The following is an 18,646-nucleotide window of genomic DNA, read 5'->3' on the forward strand; positions in this document are numbered from 1 at the left end:
CCTGGGTGGCTCAGTTGGTTGAGCGGCTGCCTTCGGCTCCGGTCATGATCCCAGAGTCCTGGGATCCAGCCCCATGTCAGGCTCCCTGCTCAGCGGGGAGCCTGCTTCTTCCTCTCCCACTCCTCCTGCTTGTGTTCCCTCTCTTGCTGTGTCTCTCTCTGTCAAATAAATAAATAGACACAGGGAGAGAGGGAACACAAGCAGGAGGAGTGGGAGAGGGAGAAGCAGGCTCCCCGCTGAGCAGGGAGCCTGATGCGGGGCTCGATGCCGGGCTCAATCCCAGGACCCTGGGATCATGACCCCAGCGGAAGGCATACGCTTAACGACTGAGTCACCCAGGCGCCCCAGGGGTATTTATTTCTACATGTCCTGGGTTGGGAAATGCTGAATCACAACTTTTGCTTAGATTAAGAGATTAATTTACCTTCTTACTAGTATAGGAGTCCCTCGAACTGCCTGGTCTTGGCAACCTCCTGCTCCCGGTGATGCTGAGAGCCAGGAGCTTGCAGCATAGGGGGAGATGGCACTGTGGCAGGAGTTTCGGTGCAAGGCCTGGGTTCCTGATTGCAGTTGTCACCCATGGATACTCAGAGGCCTGTGATCATGTGTCTGGATGCTGTGGTGATCAAGGTGAGTGGGAAGGGACAGACTGACAAAAAAATGAACAAAGTAATTTTTTTAAAGTTATTTTTTATTCCGTGTCTGATATTTTTTCTTTTTTTTTAAAGATTTTATTTATTTATTTGACACAGAGAGACACAGCAAGAGAGGGAACACAAGCAGGGGAGTGGGAGAGGGAGAAGCAGGCTTCCTGTGGAGCAGGGAGCCCGATGCGGGGCTCAATCCCAGGACCCTGGGATCATGACCTGAGCTGAAGGCAGACACTTAACGACTGAGCCACCCAGTAATTTCAACTACTGATGATGATGATGATGATGAAGAAAAATAATCAAGGATGTGACACAGTGACTGGGGAGGCCTCTGGCCAGGGCAGGAGTCATGGGCTTGCAAGCAGGTGGATCTGAGCAGAGACCTGGATCTTACAGAGTCAAACTGGAAATAAGCATTCTGGGTAGAGGGGAATAGTGAGGGGAACAGGTGGCACCAAGTATGGGATAGAGCAGTGGCAAGCTGGTGGGCAGGGATGAGGTGGGAGAGGCTGGCTGATATTTTGGGCCTGGGAGGAGGTGGGATTTTTTTTTTTAAGATTATTTATTCATGTATTAGAAAGAGAGAGCACAAGCAGGGGGAGCAGCAGAGGGAGAGGAAGAAGCAAGCTCCCCGCTGAGCAGGGAGCCCGACTTGGGGCTCGATCCCAGGACCCTGAGATCATGACCCGAGCTGAGGGCAGATGCTCAACAGACTGAGCTACCCAGGCGCCCCAGAGGTGGGATTTTATTCTGATGGGAAGAAGGAAGCGTAGTACTGCAGAGCCCTATGAGTTCTGTTTCCTGCCGGTAAAATTCCTTATTTGGACTCAGTCAACTTCCAGCTCTCCGATCGCAGGCCTATGTTCCTTTATTCAAAGATATTATTGAGCCTCCAGGGTGGCCAGACCTAGCAAATAAAAACAGAAGACGCCCAGTCAGATTTGAATTTCAGATCAATAATGGATAGTCCTTTAGTATAAATCTATCAGAGAATGTCAGAGCATCTTGCATGTGCCAGGCCACCACTAGGCGTCAGTCCGGGTTTGAGTAATCCATTTCACATGACCCCATGGCTTGGTGTCTTTGGAGGAACTGGTCAAATGTGAAGGTTAGAATCTGGTGTGGCTCGGGAGAGAGAGATGAACCAGTTTCAAAAATCATCTTTGGCTCCAAATTGTGACCTTGAACCGGTGATTCTTTTGGGTGCCCCAACTCTTGTTAGTTGTCCACACAACATTGATTGAAATGCCTCTGATGTTCCCTGCATCACAAACGTGTATCGTGTTGTATCCTGTTTCTCAGACGGATCTATGTTCTGGTCTTTTTCACGGGAGTTAAGAAGGGAGGGGAGCATGTTCCGCACTCATCCACTGTCCTCACTGGCTGTAAGTACCAAGGTAAGGTGTGAAGGCTGGAAGAATCCAGAGAGAGGTGATGTGGCCACGGGCTGCTCTTCCCATTACAGGGACTGAGTGGACACTGCCGTGGCGTCTCTATGTGCAAAGCCCACCTGGCCCCACACTCTGCAGTCAAGGTGTGTGGGTGTCCCACAGCCAGGACAACCACAAGTGTGGCCTGTGGCCATTTCAGGACACAGTCAGGGAGGGGTAAATAATCCCTCAAAAGTAATCTCCTTAAGCTTTTGGGTCTGAGGAGAACTAGATGCGGAGAGGGAAACACATCCTGTGAATGAGGGATTTGGGTGTGGCCCAGCTGGGACTTCCTTCTGTTGGCACCAGAAGACAGAGGAACATTCTGGAGGCAGGAAGAACTTCTTTAGGAGATGAATTCCCTTTTCCTGGGGAGGGGGTGGCTCAGGAAATAGTGTGGTCGCTGCTGGGCAGGGTGTTAGGAGTCCTCAGATCAGGGACCTGGCTCCGGAGCATCTGTTCTGGTTGGTTTGTGGTGATGTCAGGAGTGCCCTGGCCCCTGATCACCTGCTGTTGGGAGTCTACATTATAAAAGGGGGTCAGTGACCCCATCTTTGTTATTGTCACCATCTGACCCACACCCCTGCGCACATTTAGCCCTGTTCACACCACCCTCACCCCCAGTTTGTTTCTGGGATATTGTCCTGAGTGTGGTGGGGGGAGAAGGCCCTGAGAGGATCCAGGGATTTGATCCCTCTTCCGGAAGTGGGGGCTCAGCCACTTTCCCCACCCATCAGTGTCCCCCCGACATGACTCAAGGCAGAATGCCACAGGAGGGCTGGCAGTTCCGATGCCCTCCCAGTATCCTCTTGAGTAGCCAGACACCAGGGCTGGCCCATCCCCTTCCCACAGTCTTGGTGTCTACGTAGCAGAAGTTGAAACATCATCCAGTTCTGACTGGCTGGCGGAGGGAGGTCTCCCCTCTGTCCTGTCAGTGTCCCCCACCTGTCCCTGGTTTCCCATCCTACAGTATGCTACTCTCATCTCACAAGTGGGGCATGGCTCACTCCTACTTGAGGCCCATTGTCAGACTTCTGGTAGAATGTCCACTCCCTGAGGGCAGGGACTTTGCTTGATACGGCTCCTGCTGTGTCCCCAACATTCAGCATCAAGTAGGTGCCAAATAAATGTTTGGCAAGTAAAGGAGGGAATGGTGCAGCCCTGACACCTAGAGATCAGCATCTCCCATCCCACATGATACAGGAGAGGAACTGAGAGACTGTGGTGAAGGTTATTCTGCATCCCTGCAAATTGAGGACAAGGCCAGGCCGCACTGAGGACTGGCAACTTCCAGCCCATCCTCCGCAGCCAGGCGCTGGACTCAGGTCGCTCAACCTGGTGGGAACACTGCCCAAGCCGCTACGCCCCCTGGTGGCTGAGGATGGAGGAGCCTGAGCTGCCCACAGCAACTGGTGACACATGCAGATGAAGACAGAGGAGGAGATACACTTCCGGTTCAAAGCCATACTTCTGAGCAGTTTGTACTTAACCCTTTAGGGGAGCATTTGTGTGTAGAACTCTATAGTAGCAGAATTTCCTCAGGACCACATGCTCAGTCTGGACAGAGTGTGACTAACTGCAGATGGAGCCTCAACTCCATGTTGCACAGACAGTAAGGGTGCGGGATCGTGGTTGGAAATGACACTCAAAACAAAACAAACACACACTGACAAGGGGGCCCATCTCTAGAGAGCTGTGTTTCAGAGAGCTTTTCAGTGTATATACGACAGGGATGGGGCATAGGGTGCTGATGTCTCTCCCACAAACTCCTAGTGTAAGAATGTTATGTTTTTATTTTTGTTTTTTAAGATTTTACTGAGGGCGCCTGGGTGGCTCAGTTGGTTAAGCAACTGCCTTCGGCTCAGGTCATGATCCTGGAGTCCCGGGATCGAGTCCCACATCAGGCTCCCTGCTCGGCGGGGAGTCTGCTTCTCCCTCTGACCCTCTTCCGTCTCGTGCTCTCTGTCTCTCATTCTCTCTCTCTCAAATAAATAAATAAAATCTTAAAAAAAAAAAGATTTTATTGAATGGGGCGCCTGGGTGGCTCAGTCATTAAGCGTCTGCCTTCAGCTCAGGTCATGATCCCAGGGTCCGGGGATCGAGCCCTGCATCAGGCTCCCCGCTCTGCGGGAAGACTGCTTCTCCCTCTCCCACTCCCCCTGCTTGTGTTCCCTATTTATCTGACAGAGAGAGACACGACTGGGCCACCCAGGCACCCCAAGAATGCTATGGTTTTAAAAATGACATTTATTGTAGCAGCCGTAATTCATTGGGAGTATCATATTTTTCATAAAGCACTAATAGTCCCTTTAACTATTTTCTGGTCCTTGAAAAAAGTACCCAAAATATCAAAGTACTTAAGGAAATCAAATTAACGGAAATGAATCTTTCCTTCCTTTTCCCAACCAATTGCATTGTAATCTCAGCATGTGAGCATGACTTGGGGGTGAAATGAATTTTGAATTCTTCAGCAATCCTCCTCCTCCCCCTCCCTGGCTCTCTGGGGACCAGCAGCAGCCCTTGGAGAGGGTGAGGGATGAGGGAGTGGAGCCCCTGTGGCCCTCAGAGTCCAGGTCCCCCTGCCTCTGTCCCTTGACCTAGGGGGACACCGCACCCTCCTCTGACCCCAGGAGCCCTTCAGCTTCTTGTGTCCAGTTGGCAAGTCTGAACTGACTGGGGTTGCATCAGCGTGGTTCAAATCAAGGAAGCCATGTCAGGTGCTGGACAGACAGGACCACAGAGGCAAGACTGCCTGCCTCTCTCTGAGTAGCTTTCTTTGTGGGGAAATGTAAATCTAACGGGTTCAGCTAGGCCAAAGGGGAAAGCCAATACACATTGTGATCATTTTCAATTTCCAGGACCCCCAGTGCCCATTGGCCTGGGGCTGTGAAGTTCCCACTCCCTTGCAGTACAGCAGGGTCCTGTGAGCATTTTGGGGGCGGGGGGGGCAAGCACAGCGACCGAGCGTTCTGACACCTGCAGACAACGTAGGCAAGTGTCCACAGTGGCGTCTGCCAGGACTGCCTGTGTTCTTCCTCCTGGGCTGTCTCCTGGACCTGCCAACATGTGCCAGGCCTGGGCCAGGACATTCCTGGCTGATGCTGGGCTGCTGAGCGGAGCAGCAGCGGGGAGAGTGCCCCTGGCAGGCAGAGAGGTGGGAGCAAGCACAGAGTGTTCCAGGACCATTCAGGGAGGAGGTTGGACAACATCCAGGTGGGAGATGTGGCTGGGACTTGGGGAGAAGCAGTGGAGATAGCCAGAAATGGGTGGAGTGACAGGATTTCTGAGGGGGTGTGTGTGTGTGTGTGTGTGTGTGTGTGTGTGTGTGTGTGTGTGTGTGTGTGTGTGTGTGTGTGTGTGTGTGTGTGTGTGTGTACAATGAGCCCTGCCCTGGCCACTCAGTGCTTGGGCCAGCTGCCCCGGCCACCCGCTGGCCTCTCCGAGGTCCACTCCTATCCTCCCTCCCACCCCATCCTGTGACGATTTCCTGGCTGTGCTCGTCGTCCACTTCCCCAGTGTGTCCCCTGCAGACCCTGCAGAGCTTCTCCATACCATGTCCATTTGTGCTGAGCAGTCCTGCTGAAAGGAGCTTGCTTGGCTCTACCCGAGACGTTCCCCAAAATCTATGACTCCAACAGCCACTCTTCGTTCATTAATATCTGGCAATTTGTGGAAAATTTTCTGGGAACTGCTGATTTATTCAACCAGGGCATTGTTCTGCAGCACCCAAATGAGCCTACTTCCTGTGAAAACAGTGGCCATCTCGAGACTGGCTTACTAGTCACACGTGATTCACTCCCAGCTGGTGGCCACATGCCTGCCGGTGGGTGGCTTGTCACATGGTGGATTTGTGGCTGTGCTCCAGTTGGGTAGGCTCAGGCTGTGATTCGTGCAGAAGGGCTGTGAAACTTGAGGTAGGGAAAATGGTGTCTAAGCCGATAGGGCAGGCAGTGTCCACCCCAAGTGATAAAGCCATTTATGGCTGGGTTGTTGGGTATGGGGCAGAGGGGGACAGGCATCAACAGGGGGTCGATGGCATCACTGCACTGGGGGAGGTCCTTCCTGGCAGGGCCGTGTGGAATCTCGGATACATCCAGTGGCCAGTGGTTCTGCCTCAGGACCAAGGCCCAAAGGAAAGCTCAGACATGCCCTAGGAGTGAGCAGTTGAGAGCTCCTTGGTGTTAAGTGAGCAGCGCGGTGATGAGAGTAACACGAGGGCCTTGACAAAGTGTGGGGGGCAGCCAGGCACCATCTCTGCACGTTAAAAACAAGGCACAACCCAAGAGAATTGGAAAACACGTTTAAACAAAAATGTGTAGGGGCACATTCGCAACAGCAACACTACTCACAATAGCCACACGGAAGCAGCAGCCCAAACATCCATCAGCGGATGAACGGGTAAGCAAACTGGCCCAGCTACACAGTGGAGTATTACTCACCTTTAAGGAATGAAATTCTGATTCATGCTAGGTCAATGAACCTTGAAGTCATGTTGAGTGAAAGCAGCCAGACACAAAAGGCCACATGTATGATCCCATTTATAGGACGTGTCCAGAACAGACAAATCCAGAGCCAGAAAGCAGATTAGTGGCTGCCAGGGGCGGGGGAGAAGGGGAACGGGATTGACAGTTAATGGGGACAGGGTTTCCTTTTGAGGTGATGAAAATGTTCTGGAACTAGACATGTTTGTTGTACAACATTGGGAATTTAATGCCACTTAACTGTACACATTAAGTGGTTAATTTTATGTGACTTTCAGGGCGCCTGGGTGGCTCAGTTGGTTAAGCCGCTGCCTTCGGCTCAGGTCATGATCCCAGGGTCCTGGGATCGAGCCCCACATCGGGCTCCCTGCTCATGCAGGAAGCCTGCTTCTCCCTCTGCCTGCCGCTCCCCCTGCTTGTGCTCTCTCCCTCTATCTCTGTGTGTCAAATAAATAAATAAAATCTTAAAAAAAAATTTTATGTGACTTTCATGTCAAAAAGAAAAATGAAAAAAAAAACACCACCACAAAAACAACCCTAGGCACATGGAGGCTGGCTAATGTGTTTCCTAAGAACACAGGAAACAGGACGCTAGGTAAGCAAGCAAATGTGTCTGTGGTAAGGGCCAGGGAGGAACAGGCAGCTGTGGGGCAAATGTTTGAGGTCTCAGGGGTCCCCTCTCCTCCAGGCGGGTTGTTCCGGAGGCACATCATCAGTAGAGGAGAAGACTCAGGTTTCCACCAGGTCCTCCAGTCCAGGGGCTGGGGCTCTGTATCCTCACACCCTGTTGGTCCGTGTAACTCCCTGATGCCCACTTGCCCAGTGGCCCCACTGACCTGGCAAAAGGGCAAGAGCCATCTCCGAGTGGCACACACAAGGGACAACGTGACAAAGACAAAGTGAGTGACGGCTCCTGCAAATTATTTTACTTTGAATATATAGGAAAAGAAATCCACAAACGGGAAGCTATGTTCTATGGTTATGTCTTTTAAACAATGTTTTGTATTTACAAAAATTTTTTTCCTGATTAAAAGCACCAGCTGAAGTTACAGGCTGCTAAAACCATATTACAAACCCATTAAAAGACATTATGCCAAACATACTTATTAAAAACCCTTAACAAAACAGAGACAACGCAATCAACAAATTTACCCACTGCACCAGGCAGCCCTTTTTTGATTTCCTTGCCAGTGTTCCCAATAAGTGGGGTGGGGCATGCTTACCCAGGGAGAGGACCCTCACTTTACCCGTGGATGACTGCAAACACCCAGCACAGGGGAGACTGCAGTGTGTGTATGCCAGGGAACCCGGGATCTCCCGGCCCAGTCCCCTCTGATCCACAGGCCCTGAGGACCCCAGGAGGAGGTGGGAGAGCACACGAAAGTCAGACTGGCTCTCAGTACCTGCCAACAGGGATCTTTCTGCTGCCCCCTTGCATCTCTATACACTGAAAGGCTTGAAGTTTTTATCTGTTTTTCCTAAACAGTTATGACACTGTGTAAGGTCTCCCTGGGGGCTCACTTGCTGCCTATCTTAACTTCTGATTGAGTGAGAAACCATGAGGCACTCAATTTGGACTCACAGGAAGGTACTTATGACAGCTTTATGTAACCAGAAGATGGTACGGTGAAGGGGAGGTTCAAAGCTTGCACATGCAGAAATGCATGTACACGCAGTTTGGCTTTCATAAAGCTATAGTGGAATATTAAACATTGAGTACTGAATTTTTAGCTGTAAACATAAAAACTTATCCTTAACTTTACATGAACATAGATAACAGAGTGGTCACTAAAAGCACTTTAACATCAGGACAGATGTTAAGTTTTGAGGTTCTTATTTCAACTGCTCTACATAAAAAATGCTCTAGAAGCAAAGAAAGGCTTAAATAAATACGCAGAGACAAACATGATGTACAGCGTGATTGAAGTAATGAGGGTCTGGAGAGGTCAGATAGTGCGGGGTCTAGGCCAATAGGGGCAGCTTGTGGCAAGAGGGGGGCTCTGTCCCATGGGTGGAGGGGAGGGCCGAGGGGATACCCTTGAGGGGGAGAAAGACAGGACAGGGCAGCTTGTGGCCACATGTCACACCCTCCTCTGTAGGCAGGCCTCATGGGCCCAGGGGGGCAGCCAAGAAGGTGGCCCTGAGCAGCATGGGGCAGTGCTAGGCTCTCCTGGGTGACCCAGGATGCCACACAGATGGTGGGTCCTCTCAGGACAAGCCCCGGCCAGCCCATGCCTCCAATCAGCAGCTCACTTTGCACGCCTGTCGCTGGCCTCCAGTGGGCAGCAGGGGCCTGACGCTGGCCTGGTAAGGGCAGTGGCCCTGTGCAGGGAGGTCTGCTGACAGCCCTGCTTGTGGCTAAGGCACACTCAGGCCTCAGGGCCTGAGCAGCTGACCTGAGTGATCCCAGTGTTCCTTCTGTCAGACACTGAGGCTTCGAGAAGCAGCCCTCATAGTGTAAGGGTAACAAGAGGCAAACTAACAAGCCACCCTGACTAGCATGACCACTCAGCACTCCTCTGTGAGGAGACGCTCCCAGGCACTGGAAGCTGGAGGTGGCTACCTCAACTGCCCCCAATGCCACCATCACCACTGGGGTACCTCCTCAACTATCCAAGAGGAGCACAGAACCGAGCATGGTTGTCTGAGCCTAGCAGAGCCTCCTGGGGTCCAGCTCAGGAAGAGCTTTCAACGCTGTCCCAAGACCCAAGGCGGGTAGGTCTCCTCATCCTCCCTCCTGAGAACAGCGGGAGGGGCCAGGCATCTGTGAATGTCCTCTGCTGAGGAGACCACAGAGCTGCCAGGAAGCAAGCCCCTTCTTCGTTCAGGTACCCTGAGTTGGGCTGAGGAGAGTCCCCCTCCCTTCTCCTCTGCTTCCTGCCCAGCAGTATGTATGCTGATACTGCTGCAAACATAGGAGTCTCAGCCCCCAGCCCTAGCTCTGCGAATCACCACACACACGCACGCACACACATGCACACCCGTGTCTACAAGAACGTGTGCACCTCCGTAGCTGGACACTGAATCCAGGCAAGGTGCAGATGTTTGGAAGCCGAGTTCCTGGGTCCCCCAGGATTCCTGACCAGAGGCCCTGGCTGTTTGATGGGGGGACACTGGACAGAAACGCAAGCTGGGAAAAGTGTTATGGTGGGATGTGCATTTTTGTCCCTGACATGCGCCATCACTTCTTCCCTCCAATTCTGGGGCAGAAACTGGCGTTTTGCCTCTGGGCTCTGGAAGCTGCTGTGAGCAGAGGAAACACTCCGGCCAGGCACGGAGGCCCAGGCGATGGAAGTCATGTGGCAATGCACCAGCGGTACCACCCACCCTGGCAACTGGCACCCCACTCCCCGCCCAGACACGCTCCCTTGAAGGCGTGACTCAGACGTGGAAGCAGAACTGGCAATTCAAGTCCGCTTTAAAGGATGGCTCTAGAAAGTTGGCTCCAATATCCCACCTGCAAGCCTCAACACTGGGGGTCTTGTTACATGGTGGGAATGGCTGGCCAGCCCTTCCTGGGAGGGCGGAATCAGCCCTGCACACTCCCCAGGGACTTGGAAGCTCTGGAGACAGTCAGAAAAGAAGCCTGGGGACACCCACTCCAGCACACCTCCAAGGAAAGCTCAAGTGCCGTCTGGATGGAAGTAGGGGACACACTGGGCCCCACAGAGGCCCTGAGAACCTGGGCGGCTCCCTTCAGGAGCCTCACAGGAGGCTGGCCAGGCTTGTATTGGGTCCATTCTGAGCTTGGAACTGCACAGGGGGTGGGCCATCCGTCCACTGCAGAGGGGAGAGAACACACAGGTGAGGTCCTTCCTAGGAAGGGGCAGAGGTGTGCCGGGCTACGGGTCTGCCCCGGACTGCCGTGCTCTTTGGGCTGAATGCCCAGCCAGGGCCCTCTGTCCTCCTCGCCTGAGTCAGCGGGGCCCCTGGGCAGTGCTGTATATCCCCCACTTGGGGACTGATGCCGTCTCCCCCATCTGAGGGGCCCCTGAGGCTAGGATGAGTTAGGGACATTGGAGACGTGCAGGGAGACGGCAGCCAAGCGCATACTTCCCTTCTCAGGGAGCGTGTCCCCTGGGGGCTGTGAGCCGAGGGAGCAGACCCTGAGGAGTCAACCAGCCCCCGCTTTTGACCTCCCCAAACCCAGTGCCTATACCGTGATGAGGTTGTGTTCAGGGAGACTGCAGGCTTCGATGTGGTCCTGGAGCAGCTGCTGCGAGAAGTTCTGGTGCATCTGGGCGGCTTCGTGGGCGTCCATCGCATTCCCGCAGGCCTTGTTCAGGTCTAAGGGTGGGATGTACATAGGGTGGATCCACCTCGCCGTACCCCACGTCCTCCCCGTGGACGTGGGTAGAGCCCTAAGGTCAAACCCTGCTCTACCGGTGAGTTCCTGTCTATCTGGCATGTCACCTGCCCTGAGCCCTGTCTGTCTCAGGGTCAGCAAAGCCCACCTGCCAAAGGCCCTCACACATGTCCTCCTGAGCTCCTGAGTCACATTCTTGGAGGTGGGTGGGTGAGCAGTGTGGCCGACACAAGGGTCGGTTGGGCAGTGAAAGCCTCAGGGCTGTGTCCTCTGGACACTGGCCCTCCTGGGGAGGTCCTGGCCAACCCTCGGGCACACAGGAACTCATTAGAGCAGGGCGCCCAATACCTACTCCCGAGGCAGAAAGACTAAATGGGCCCACAAAGCCCACTGCAGACGGGAGCAGCCTGCCCTCTGCCTCCCCCCCACGGCCCTTGGTAAGACTCTGGAGTTTAGCAGCACAATCTACACACGGGAGCAGCAGTAACAACACTGACACGGCTCAGAGCCTACCGGGCACCCTGAGCATCCTGGCCAGCACGGTCTGACAGGGACAACTGCCACAGCCAGTCAGAGAGAAGGAAACCAAGGGTGAGGGCTAGGGCTCCCAGCCCACTTCTTCACCCAGACTCCAAGAAATGGCCTTGTGGAGAGGGTGAACTGATCCTGTGTGGAGCTGATGTCATGAGTGAGCCTAGTGCCTACTGCCCCCAAACAGGGTCTGCCGTGGAGCCTGAGCATACACTAGAATTGGGACTGTGGCGTGTAGAGGCCCAGTCTGAACACAAGCTCATCAGGGCTTACCTGAGATCTTTTAGACTTGGGCTCCCAGCATCCTGGGTCTGATCTCTGGGAAGGGCTGGCTATTGCACTCACCTCTCAGCAGGGCTGAGGACCACAGCTGCACGGACATGTCTGGGATCTTGCTGGCCAGCTGCATGGCAGGCACCACCATGTTGTTACTCTCCTGTTGACCGAGAGCAACCAGGGAAGGGAGTGGGGGCTGCGGCCAGCAGCGGGGACAGCCCAGGACCCACCGGCCACACCGAGCCCAGGCTGTGCCCTCCTCCTGCTGCCTGGAAAGCTCCTACTCCTCCTTCAGAGCCCATCTCAAATGACCTCCTCTGATGTACTCTTCAACTGCCTCAGGAGAAAATAAACTGCCCCCATTCTTCAGCTCTGCAGGTACCTCCCCATCGGGGCACTGCTGGCTCCGGGCAAGTCTACAAGCCCTTGTCTCTAACCAGAGCAAAAGGCACTGGTGGCAGTCAGCTCTGGGCCCAGATCAGGAGCCGATTAGAAATGCACATTCAGAGTTCCTAGGGCCTAGGAGGAAGAAGCAGTCTGCCCTGGTGGGGGTAAGGAGGGCTGAATGGGTAGAGAAGAGAGGAAGGGAAGTGTCTCTTCTACATACAAGCCCACTCTTGTGGGAAGCTACCTAACACGTGGGGCTGTGGGACACCAAGGCACGTTAACTCTCCAACCCTCACGGTGTGACTGCACAACACCGCCCCCCTCAATACCTAGGATGTACTGACAGTGGGCGGGAGGCCCTCAACACCCATCCCTGACCCCACGATGACTGGCAGCACTGCTCGACCCTGCTCGACCTAGGCACAACAAGCTCTGCTGGCCTGGATGTAGGATTCAAGGTGACAGGGGAAAACTCCCTATATAGCAGCCCCTGGCAGATACCTGCCATGTAGTCAAGAGATTTACAAATCCTCAAATCCAACTCCTGAGGCCTAGCTTTGACATCGGCAGGACTATGTTGAAAACATAAAAGCCCAATAACTTCACACTGCCCTGCGGCTGGCACCTCAAAGATGAGCTCCAGGTGGGTCTCAAAGCTTTTCAGAATTAAATAAAGTCTTTTCAAAACCTCAGAATGCACAACAGAACACGAAAAACTACTCTTCTCCTTGAGGCCTGAAGTTGGGCCTCTGTTTGGAGGCTGCCAGGAGAGTGCCCCTTGGCTCTCCTATGCAGGCTCCCCCATGCCAACTTGTGGCCCCACAGAATTTGGTATGAAGATGTGTGATTCGGAGAACTATCCTGTGTGGGGCTGCTCACAAGCTCATGATGCCTGTGGACACTCCAGTCTGGCAGGCTCAGGGCAGAGTGGGCGGTGTCTCCCTCAGGCCTGGAGCCGCTTGAGGCCAGGCCTAGGCCTGAGGGCTCTTGGGGCCCCCATGTCACTCCACATAGGCCCAGACACACAGGGAGCAGTGGAGGTTCCTAAATAAGCTCGTAAGATGCCCCGGGATCGCCTCAAACATGAACCAGAGCTGCTGCTGAAAAGCTGCTTTGCCTACCCTGTCTCATGCAAGGGAGCTTCCGGAGACTACTAGACAAATGAGAGCCAGTGAGGTCTGGTTCTAAGCCTGGGTCTGCAATGTGGGGCTCTGTGACCTTAATCTCCCCAGCTGGAAAACAGGGGAACCACATCCACCACACCAAGACATGAGGCGGGGGGCCCACACTCAGCAGGGCCTCATGTTGAGCCCCTGGTTCCCAGTCGGGCCCGACGCACAGTGAGGCCACTGTTTGCAAGTGTGCTCAGAGGCTGAGGAACAAGGTGACAGGGTATTCTAAAAGGAGCAGAGCGGCACTCTGAAGGGAGAACCCACAGCTCGTTCTCTTCCTTTACAGGTGGTGACGCCCCTGGCCCCTGGGGAATGCGTGTCATGGTACTGTGGGGAGGGGGACGTGCCGAGGTTGTTAAAAAGTGCTCATTCTTAGGGAGCCCTAGGGTTTGATCAGATAAAGCTCTACGGGCCTAGACACGTAACCCATGTCAGCGAAAGCGAGGCTGGTTAAACTACGAAGCATATGCTACTTCGAAATTCTTGCTGCCACTGAAGAAAACTCTCACCCAGTGGTGCAGAGAAAGACAAGATACCAAATTATGGAACAGCCTGAAAAACAAAACCTACATGTAGGCAGAGACAGGTATTGGAAAGAACCAGAAAACATGCAATCATTTCCTCTTTTGTTTCTCACGCTTTCTACAACGAACATACCGTACTATATAATGTGAACCAACGCTATCTTAAAAAAACGGCCCCGAGAGGTCAGCAGGTAAGAGCCCAGCCCAGGTTCCCCATCTGACTCGGAGACTTGGAGTCGGCTGATTCCACTGGGTACCAGCCCCAGGGGGCCATTCTAGGCAAAGGTGAAAACATGGGGTGCCCTGAGGACGACACTGTATGTGCTGGGCAAAATGGAGCCCAAGGGATCTAGCTGAGAGAACACACCTCTCCATCCCCAGGTATTAACACACAGAAAGGGGAACCTGCCCTCAGCCCTGCCAGTTCTGGACAGCTCTGGACAGCCCGTGGGACTGTGCCTGACCACTGCCTGCAGCCGGCACTGGGCCTGTCTGCCACACAGACCTACCCTCCAGGATCCAAAGCTCCCCTTCACCCATGCACCCCCTGCCTGAGCCTCATGGACCACTGGGGAGTGGGGAGGTTACTGAGATAAGGTCACTGAGGGGCACAGGATGCAAAGTACTGCTAGGTGGCAGTCTGTAAGCACCTTGCCGGCCCCCTGCCTCTCGGCCCAGCCCTAGTCACTCACTCTGTGGTTCCCCAACACATAGAAGATGTGGCCCAGGAGCACAAGGGAGCAGGCTGTGAGTCGGTTCAGGTCCTCTGCGTTGGACATCTTCAGAGTTTCTCGAAGAAATCGCCTATGTGGGAACAGATGCTGAAGGCCCATTGGGACGCCTTACTGGTAGGAAGAGGCTGCAGCCAACTCAAGGCCCTGAGCAGAGCCCACTCGTCTCGGGGACAGAAGCCCTGGGCACACACGGTCAGGGAGCAAAAAGCACCCCGAGGGCCGGCCCAGGAGGTGCCGGGCAGGGGGCAACCGGTCCTCTCCCCGTACTCACTTGGCCTCATTGTAGCGTCCCTGGAAGAAGGAGAAGAGCCCGCGCACGTAGAAAGCTGCTGCTCGCAGGCAGTGTGAGCTGACGAGAGAGACAGGGGCACACTTTGGTGGGGTTTTTGTGAGTGCAGCAGGCTTCCAAAGGGGAGCGAGAGGCACCGGGTACACAGGGCAGTTGGGTCCCACCAGCACCGGCCCCACCCCAAGAGCAGAGAAAGCGTAAGACAATCGGTCAAGTGGGCACTCAGCACTCGGACCACCTACCTGACAGGGAAGCTATGGTCTGGATTGATCCTTTCCAGCAAACTGTACAGCTGTGGCAGAAATGTTAGTTAGGATCATTTTGTATTTTGAAACATGAAAAAATTCAGCCTCAAACATGCCGCTAAATTGACTAGGGCTGCTTGCATCTTCCCAACCCAACCTGAGAGCATTGTGCCCTCCCCCCAAATCCCATGCCTGAGTAACCTGAGCGGGGAGCGGGGTCAGGACCTGCGAGGACAGGTGAGGGCACTCCCGGAGACTGCATGCAGCTGTTTACTTCCTCACCCCTCCACCCCACCCAGTGGGAATCGTGGCCCCCAGTATGAAGGGTGAGGGTTGGGGGGCCTCACAGCCTCAGCCTATCCCACATCAGGTGAGGGGGCTGGGCGGTCAGGGAAGCGGCTCAGTCTCAGCCTTTGTATGGTCAGAAGGACCCAGTGTGGGGGAGTGAGGTGGGAAGATAGGCCTACATGGGTCTTGTGGGCTGGGGGTGGGGTTTATCTGGAGGTGCAGGGATCCTGGGAGGCTCTGATAGGCAGCCACGTGACTGATGTTCTAGGTCTCCTCTGGCTGCCAAGGAAGGAGGGGTAGAGGACACGGCTGAAGTGAGATGAAGCTGCTTCCGGTGTCCCCACAGTACCTCCAGGAGGTGGACGCTGGGATGGCAAGGACACAGGGAAGCCAAGCTGTCCCATGACCCACCAAGTGTGACCCACAGAGACCACTCCTAGCCCTATGATGACCCTGCCCATTGCTTCCTAACTGCTGGAGTGGACAAGGCTGGGCTTTCTGCTCCCTGGAGCCCAAAGCATCCGAACCCAGAAGCTGGGAGGTCCGCTAACCTCTTTTTTTTAAAGATTTTATTTATTTATTTGACAGAGAGAAAGACAGCAAGAGAGGGAACACAAGCAGGGGGAGTGGGAGAGGAGAAGCAGGCTTCCCGCTGAGCAGGGAGCCCGATGCAGGGCTCGATCCCAGGACCCTGGGATCATGACCTGAGCCAAAGGCAGACGCTTAACCAACTGAGCCACCCAGGCGCCCCTCGGCTAACCTTTTTATAGACTAAAGATAAATCGAAAGCTATGGAGGTGGAAAAACAACTAAACCTCAGATACCCTGGAGACAGGAGGCAGGAGGCCAGGACTGGGAGAGAGTAATCCTAGGGCTGAGGGGGGGGATCCCAGGGCTGAAGAGAATCACAGGGGGAACCTGGTGCGAGGGCACTTGTCCTATAAGGACAAGCCCTGGGAGCCCCCTACCCTTTATGAGGCTGGGTCTTAGGACAACCTAGGAGCACAGTGCAAATGGCTGTCTGAGCTGCTGCTCCTCAGAAAAGAGCCATGAGGGCTCACTGACATTCTAGAACAGACAGCTCAAAGTAGAAGAAACTGGATTTTTTTTCTGTGCAATTCAATAAAGCTTGGCTCATTTTTAACAGGGAGAAGTGTTATTTAGCTAGGAAATGTTCCTGTCCTAGACCCCATCTGCCCCAGCCATGCCTGCAACTCTGGGTGGGACAGTGCCGTTTGCTGGACGGTGAAACCCTGGGGCTGCTGAGATCTGCTGGTGCCTGAGACCACCCCAACCCCACCGCCCCCGAATAAGAGTTGAAAAGATACCAAACATGAAGCATGTCACCTACTACCTCTTGGTGTCTATTTCCTTCCCGTATATACACACTCGCCAGATTGGTCACGATGAAGGCCCACAGCTCCTGGTGGTTGGTGAGCTAGAACAGGACACACGGCCATTAGAGGGCCAGGCTGGGCACAGCCCCATCACACTGGGGTCACTCAGTGGCACTGGAGCTGCCCAGTCCTCCATGGCAGCTAATCTGGAATCACTTTCTTTCTTTCCTTTTAGACAGATCCCCTCACCTGCTTCCTGAACCCCAGAAGCATAGAGCTGTTAGTTCTCTTCACCATAAAACCGTCATCCACATTAGGAACTCAGGAAACAGAGAAGAGGAAAATCAGCCACCCCTGATCCTGCCCTGAGAACATACTGCACTTCAGTCTATTTTCTGCTTGTTTCTCAGGACTGAGACCCAGACAGCCCCTGCCTCCACACCACAACCAGTGACCCCTGGGACCCCAGGGTGGGCGGATACAGCAGAGGCAAGTGCTGGTCCTGGGGAGGACACGGCCAGGAGGGTAACTAAGGCTGTCTGACACCAGAGATGCCGCTGATGGCTGGTGGTGGATGGACCGTTGTCCTCAATTCTTGGGAAGTTAAGAGTGGTTGAAGGGGGGACCAATCTGAGCAGCCCAAGTAGTACCCAGCCCCTGGTTCCTGGCGGTGCTGAGGCCACACAGCTGTGCAGGAGGCTGAGGCTGCCTAGGAAATGCAACCCCCCCTGCCCCGCCACAGGATCCCAGCATGTGCCGAGGGGGCCCAGGATGTCTTCTGACGCGAGCATTGCGCTCTGGTTTGTTTGTTGGAGGACTGCAGGCAGAGCACGGGTCTAGGGCCAGGGGGGTTTGGACGCGTACCCTGGCTGTATCACTTCCTATGTGGCCTGGAGGCACGCCGTGCAGACTGCCCTGCAGCGCACACCATCAAAGCAGCAGCAGCCCCTTGTGGGATGCCGAGACGGGGAGACACGAGGCCACGGGGTAACTGCAGGGAACGGTGGCTGTGTGGGGGTGTCCCGGTACCACCCAGGGCCCGGAGCAGCAGGCACAGATGGAAAGGCTCGGAAGGCCATGGGAGCGGCCCTGTCCATCCCTCACACTCTGGAATGCTGCCAGAGGCCCCTGCGCATTGCCAAGACAAGTGGCAGGGTGCGGAGCACCTCAGAGAAGCAGTAATACTGCTGAGCCCAGCCCCAGGAGCAAAGAGATCTGGAGACTGGCACGAGGGACAGAGCAGAACTCCTCAACCAACAGGGTACACACGGCAACCCCACTCCCCCACCTCTGCTTGGGGCCTCCTCAGGACCCCTGGGTGGAAGGTGTTGCCAGCCTCCTTTCCCCATGAGGACACTGAGGCCAAGGTGGAGATGTGCTTATCTGGTCCTGGAACAAGACAGGCAGAACTGGGACCTGGCACTGGGCTATCAACTCCCGGGCCCGGGGTGGCTCTCTCCAGCAGGCCGCTGCACCAGTTTTCTCCCAGGGCCTGTTGCGATCCTGTCTGAGGCAAGGACGTCGCCCCAGTGGAGCTCCTTCATGACCCCCAGAGCAACCGGGCTGCCGCAGGGTGAGGGCAGACCCCGTCCTGCCATAGGGGTGGCTCCAGGGAGCCCCTGAGCCCTGCCGAGTGACTCTGCATCTTCAGCTGTGACAAGAGCCAACACCAACCTGGCAGGTTATCAGGAAGGCTGGGAATTAGGAGTGAAAGAGGCTGAACAGGCCGTGGCACCAGTGGGCACTGGGCTCTCCCTGACGGCTGCCCTCCAGGCTTGCCCCACCCCAGGCTGGCCAAAAGCCTCCTTGCCCACAGCTATCCCTCATCATCCTGTGCTGCCAGCGCTGGCCTTGCCGGGGACAGCCCGGATGAATGGCACGTCACTATCGTGGCCGGCGTCAGGCTGAATGCTGCAGAGTTGCCCGCTGAGCACGGTTTTGTGCAGAGGTTGTCCTCATCAGACCACGCCCGACTCCTCACTGAGAAGCACCGCCC

The 18,646-nt window shown here is 54.8% G+C and overlaps 1 protein-coding gene across 3 annotated transcripts in view; it reads right to left on the reverse strand.

Moving 5' to 3' along the window:
- Nucleotides 1–739: 739 nt before the first annotated feature.
- Nucleotides 740–18,646, reverse strand: part of MAU2 (MAU2 sister chromatid cohesion factor) — a 34,145-nt gene continuing 16,238 nt past the window's right edge. The window contains exons 13-19 of one of the 3 annotated variants that reach the window (XM_028087254.2): nucleotides 16,665–16,751; nucleotides 15,023–15,072; nucleotides 14,763–14,840; nucleotides 14,450–14,561; nucleotides 11,744–11,834; nucleotides 10,721–10,848; nucleotides 740–1,557 (exon numbers count right to left, since the gene is read on the reverse strand). In XM_028087254.2, coding sequence (XP_027943055.1) covers nucleotides 1,519–1,557; nucleotides 10,721–10,848; nucleotides 11,744–11,834; nucleotides 14,450–14,561; nucleotides 14,763–14,840; nucleotides 15,023–15,072; nucleotides 16,665–16,751 — 585 coding nt within the window. In that variant the 3' untranslated portion in view covers nucleotides 740–1,518. Of the gene's footprint in view, nucleotides 1,558–10,179; nucleotides 10,342–10,720; nucleotides 10,849–11,743; nucleotides 11,835–14,449; nucleotides 14,562–14,762; nucleotides 14,841–15,022; nucleotides 15,073–16,664; nucleotides 16,752–18,646 lie in introns of those variants that run through there. The other 2 variants (XM_028087252.2, XM_028087251.2) reach the window with 2 other exon arrangements.

Source organism: Eumetopias jubatus, unplaced genomic scaffold, assembly GCF_037043125.1.
Source record: "Eumetopias jubatus isolate StellerSeaLion01/CBP00866 unplaced genomic scaffold, mEumJub1_p1.0 scaffold_1, whole genome shotgun sequence".
Taxonomy (NCBI): Eukaryota; Metazoa; Chordata; class Mammalia; order Carnivora; family Otariidae; genus Eumetopias; species Eumetopias jubatus.